This window comes from Leucoraja erinacea, chromosome 20 (genome assembly GCF_028641065.1).
Source record: "Leucoraja erinacea ecotype New England chromosome 20, Leri_hhj_1, whole genome shotgun sequence".
NCBI classification, from domain to species: domain Eukaryota; kingdom Metazoa; phylum Chordata; class Chondrichthyes; order Rajiformes; family Rajidae; genus Leucoraja; species Leucoraja erinaceus.
The window spans coordinates 24,379,397-24,385,396 of NC_073396.1; the positions used below are offsets into that span (position 1 = coordinate 24,379,397).

The 6,000-nt window shown below is 47.5% G+C and overlaps 1 protein-coding gene across 1 annotated transcript in view; it reads left to right on the top strand.

Annotated features, from left to right (window-relative positions):
- slc5a10 (solute carrier family 5 member 10) overlaps positions 1–1,687 on the top strand; it is a 90,008-nt gene extending 88,321 nt beyond the window's left edge. Inside the window, exon 15 of the mRNA XM_055651680.1 lies at positions 481–1,687. Within this exon, the coding sequence (XP_055507655.1) occupies positions 481–674 (194 nt within the window). The 3' untranslated portion in view covers positions 675–1,687. The remainder of the gene's footprint in view (positions 1–480) is intronic.
- The last annotated feature ends 4,313 nt before the right edge of the window (positions 1,688–6,000 follow it).

The following is a 6,000-nucleotide window of genomic DNA, read 5'->3' on the forward strand; positions in this document are numbered from 1 at the left end:
TATATTTATATTGTGTGTTTTTGTATGTATCCATCTATAAATGCAGATATGTAAATGTAGTACTCTGTAAACACCATAATAAACAACCAAAATGTGTGTGTGCATGCGTGTGTGTGCGCATGCGTGTGTGCGTGCGTACATGTGTGTGTGTGCGTGTGTGTGTGCGTGCGCGTGCGTGCATGTGTGTGTGTGTGCGTGTGTGTGCACGTGCGTGCGTGCGTGCATGTGTGTGTGCGCGTGTGCGTGCGTGCGTGTGTGTGTGTGCGTGTGTGTGCGTGTGCGTGTGTATTCACACACATATATATATATTGGTTGTTTACTATGGTGTTTACAGAGTACTACATTTACATATCTGTTGTGCTGTTGAAAGTAAGAATTTCATTGTTCCGTTTCGGGACCTATGACAATAAAACACTTTTGACTTGACGTCTTGTGGCCTGATTATTTACTTACTATATTCTTCTGTTCTTTGGGCATTAGGTACAGTGGGGACGATACGACAGAAGCGGTCGTGGACTGACCTCTGCCGCAGTACCAATACAGAGGGAGACAGCGGCAACCAACAGCGCAACATCACCGACATCCATGAGAGCCCATTCTGGTCACGGGTGTGTTGTATAAACGCAATTATCCTTGTCTCTGTGAACATCTTTCTGTACGCGTACTTCGCTTGAGTCAGCAAGTACATCTATAAGAACCCTGAGTGTATATTTTGTCGCATGTGATTCCAGAAAACGTATAATCAGTGGAATTTGTAGGGAAACTGGTTTCCATTATGTTTTCTATCTCGTGGTTGAGTGAGAAAAGTATTAGTTCCATTTCAGACTTGATTGCTGTAATCTTCCCCAATATTCTCCATGCTACATATATATATATAATGGTCCCAAATCTGTGCCCATGTCTCACCCTGCCTTCTCCCAACCCTCTGCACGAAGAGAAGTGTTGAGATGTGGGGAGAGTGGGGAGTGACAATGCATCTTTGAAACATAGCAAGACATTGGACTCCTTCCTAAATGTCTCCTCTCTTATCTCAGTGATGGTTCACCAGTTCCTTCACTACCACGCTTTTCACTGCACACGTGACAATAAACTAAACTAAACTAAACGTGTACCAAGGTACAGTGAAATACTTATTTTGCATTCAGCCCAACAAGACTATCACCATAGATAAGCACAATCCCCGGTTGGTACAGAATGTACATAACAGCCCACCGAGTCTATATGTAAGAGTTTCCCACTTGCCCCCATTTCACAGTCCCAGCTGCAGCCGGCCACAAAGACCCATCTCTAGAACCCTCGTCCCTCTCCTTGCTGGACTTCTTCAGCGCTTGTTCCCCGGGCAGGTGCCTCCCGTAGCTGAACTTCGGGGTAAGACCCCCCCCCTACCGGTTCTTCTCACCAGGCCCTCTGTCCAGCATTTGCTGCTGTCACCAACTCCCTCCACCACCTCTTTGATTCTCTCCCTCCTGCGCTTAGATGCCCGCGTAAACTAACCTCTTCCACCCGTGCGATGGCAGAAACTGGAATATGGAGCAAGAAATTAACTGCTGGAGGAACTCAACGGACAGAGGTCAAGCAGCAACTGTGAAGGTAAAGGGGTCAATGGTCGACAATTCCTTCCCCGCAGATGCTGCTCGACCCATTGAGTTCCTTTAGTTTAGTTTAGACATACAGTGCAGAAACAGGCCCTTCGAGTCCGTGCCGATCAGCGATCCCCCCGTACATATCCTACACTCTAGGGATCATTTACAATTTTACTGAAGCCAATTAACCTACCAACCTGTACGTATATGGAGGGTGGGAGCACCCAGAGAAAACCCATGCAGAATGTGGAAACTCTGCACGGATAGCACCCGTAGTCAGGATCGAACCCAGGTCTCTGGCGCTGTAAGGCATCAGCTCTACTACTGCGCCACTGTGCCGCCCTCCTCCAGCAGTTTGTTTTTTGCTCTTTTACCATTCTTTAACTCTCTCATAACACATTGTTTCATAGCTCAGATCCAAATCAAGTTTGAAGATTCACCTACAGTGTTTTTATATATAAATCCGCCACTCACATTTTTGGTGTATAGACCATTTTTAATTCCTGAACTGCCTATTCCCACACTCTGCACCTGGTTTAAAATTTAAAACACCTCAGAGAGTACTAGGGATATCAAGCCAACCAACGGCGTTGGAGAGGATACAGATTCTTACATTTTAGACGTGTTCATTTCTGATTTCCAGCCTTTGTAGCTTTGATCTTATTGTTGTCGTCACAGGTGATTATTAAAATCAGCTATTCTTCAAGAAATCCAAGTCTATGAAGATGTTTTTTGAAGAGATGCAGCATGGAGAAAGGCCCTTCGGCCCACCGAGTCCATGCCGACCATCGATCACCCACTCACACTAGTTCTATGTTATTCCACTTTCTCATCCACTCCGTACGCTCTAGGGGGAAACTTACAGAGGGCCAATTTACTAACATCCCTTTGGGATGTGGGAGGAAACTGGAGAACTCGGGGGAAACCCACTCAGTCACCGGGAAAACGCGCAAACAAAAATAGTGAGTATTAATTGGCCACTTGCTTAGTGCAGAGGAAAGGTTGTATAACTCAGTCTTTAACTATTTAATGCTTCATTCTGCAATTGTGTAGTTTAGTTTAGAGATACAGAGTGGAATCAGGCCCTTCCGTCTACTGAGTCCATGCTAACCAGCGATCACCCATACACACTAGTTCTATCCTACACACACTAGGGACAATTTACACAAGCTAATTAACCTACAAACCTGTCCGCCATTGGAGTGTGGGAGGAAACCGGAGCACCAGGAGAAAACCAGGGAGAACGTACAAACTCCGTAATCAGGATTGAACCTGGGTCTCTAGTGCTGCAAGGCAGCAACTCTACCTCTGCGCCACTGTGCCGCCCTGCACGTATCTATACACTAGGCCACAGGAGCCATTCTACAGGCATGAAGCCAGCAGCCGTTTGTCTGATGGAGCCTGTTGTGTAACTGCCTGGCGTGTTGATTCGGATAGCGAGAGAGAGATTGCTGCCCAGTCTTGAAGCAGTTCACAGTCCCAGCGTACATGCGAGTGAGGGGCCCAACATTCAGCTGAGGCCTCTTCCCTGGAAGCATAGAACCTTTGAATTGTTATCACACAGCGGGAGGCCACTTGGTCCATTGAGTTCCTGCCAGCTCCTGCTACACAATCCCATCATTCCCCATCCCCTCCCCCCACTACCCTTCACCATTCCCCATTCCACAGTCCCTCTTTACTTCTCCCCGCTCTCTTCTCCCACCCCCTTACTCCTCTCTCCCCCCATTCTCCTCCCCCCCCCCCCCTCTCCCCCCCTTCTCTCTCCCCACTCCCCCCACTTCCCTGCCCTCCTCTCTCCCCCATTCTGACCCCTCACTCCACTTCCTCTTCCCCCCCACTCGCCTCCACTCTTCCTTTCCCCATTCCCCTTCTCTCTCAACTTTCCTAATTTCCCCCTTGCCTTTGCCTCTCCCCTTTTCCCACCCTCCTTTCCACACTTACATTTTCCCACTCCCAGTCTCCCCTCTCTCTTTTCATTTCCCTACTCCTTTTACTCTCTCCTATCAATCCACTCCCCCTCCCTCAATTTATTTCCCCTCTCCCACTTCCCGCCTCATTTTCCCCCGCTGCCTCTTCCCCACTGTCTTTTCCTACCTTTCCCCCACCCCCCTTCCCCCTCCCCTTTCCATAAGCCCCTTTCTTTGCTACTCCTTTCCCCCCATTATCACATTCATCTCTACTCCTTACTAATCACACATTGCATCAGATTCCCTCATATTGATTAAGTACAATCAGACTTCCATCCAAGTATCTCCCCTCCCCTCCCATGGGTAACCCCCCCCCCCACATATGTAATGGCATACACCCACCCACCCAACTCAACCCCCCCCCCCCCCCCCCCCCCACATTTACGCTCCTTTCCCTCTCTGTTGTAAAGTGAACAGGTTCTTTATTAGACTCTCGCCTGTATACAGCGCGGAAACAGGCCCTTCGGCCCACTGAGCCCGCGCCGATCAGCGATCACTCCATGCCTAGATAGGGCTCTTAAAGATAGCGGAGTCAGGGGATATGGGGAGAAGGCAGGAACGGGGTACTGATTGTAGCTGATCAGCCATTCAGTGCTGGCTCGAAGGGCCGAATGGCCTACTCCTGCACCTATTATCTATTGTCTATTGCATTAACACTATCCTACACACACTGGGGACAATTTACAATCTTTACTGGTTAATTAACCTACAAACCTGTACGTCTTTGGAGTGTGGGAGCAAACCGGAGCACGCGGAGAAAACCTACGCGGTCTCAGGGAGAGCGTAGAAACTCATAGTCAGGATCGAACCCTGGTCCCTGATGCCGTGAGGCAGCAACTTTATCGCTGTGCCACATTGCCGCCCCAATCCTTCAGTTGTATCCCCACAGTTTCTTTGTTTTGTTAGTTATGATATGTTGTTACCCTGGCCAATGATGCCTTATGCACCTGTCGACAGGAAAAGAAATGCATTCATTTTTCACAAAGGAACTAGAAACTCCAGGGTGTAACTGAATCTAATCTGTGATATCTCTAGCTATCCTTGTCACTTAAAGTGACATCGTCTGCCTTCAATATGGTATAAATGGGGTTTTTTTAGAGTAGCATCGCACAGGATTTATCTCTGTCAAATCTAAAGACAGTTTGAGTTTGAGTTTAGTTTAGTTTCTTGTCACATATAGCGAGGTACGGTGAAAAGCTTTTGTTGTGTGCTAACCAGTCAGCAGAAAGACTATATATGATTACCATCAAGCTGTCTACAGTGTAATAAAGGATAAAGGGAATAATGTTTAGTGTGAGATAAAGTCCAGTAAAGTCCAATTAAAGATAGTCTGAAGAGCCTGTTCCACTTTCACGACCTAATTCACGACCTCTGCCGAGTTTGCCCTTGACTCATACTCGCAGCATGGTCGTCACGAGGTCGTAGCAGGTCGTAGGCAGGTCGTAGCAGGCCATGATGCTAGTCGTAGGTACTCGTGGCATCCAGTAGGTCGGGGCGTTTTTTCAACATGATGAAAAATGTCCACGAGTAAAAAAGGTCATGAATTAGGTCGTGAAAGTGGGACAGGCCCTTTAGGGTCTCCAATTAGGTTGGTAGTAGCTCAGGACTGCTTGCTAGTTGTTGATAGGGTGGTTCAGTTGCCTGATAACAGCTGGGAAGAAACTGTCCCTGAATCTGGAGGTGTGTGTTTTCACACTTCTATACTCTTTGCCCAATGGGAGAGGAGAGAAGAGGGAGTGGCTGGGGTGCGACTCGTCCTTGATTATGCTGCTGGCCTTGCCGAGGGAGCAAGAGGTGTAAAGATAGTTGTGTTTGCCCCATGCCATTTATAACTATAATTTACGAGTGGATCTGTTACTTTCTCATGGGTTGTCGTCTGTAGTTCGCAGGACTCACAAGCAACCTTCAGCTGTTTAATCCTCTTCACTCGCTGATTGGACAGGGTAAGTATTTGTTCACAAGGCTTCACGAGGATTTTGCCAGGACTCGAGGCCCTGAGCTATAGGGAGAGGTTGGGCAGGCTAGGACTTTATTCCTTGGAGTGCAGGAGGATGAGGGATGATCTTATAGAGGTGTATAAGATCATGGGGGGAATAGATTATAATCATGTATAGTCTTTTCACTGACTGGATAGCACAAAACATGAAAGCTTCCTACCCAGCTTTCACTGCACCTCAGTACATGTGACAATAATAACCTAATTAGGGTGAGTGCACAGTCTTTTACTCAAAATAGGGGAATTAAGAAGCAGGGGTCATAGGTTAAGGGTGAAAGGGGAAAGATTTAATAGAAACCCAAGGGGTAACATTTTCACAGAGACTGGGGGTTATATGGAAACGAGCTGCCAGGGGAGGTAGTTGGTAGTTGAGGCAGGTACTAGAACAATATTTAAAAGACACTTGGACAGGACGCGTGGATAGGAATGGTTTAGAGGGATATGGCCAAACACA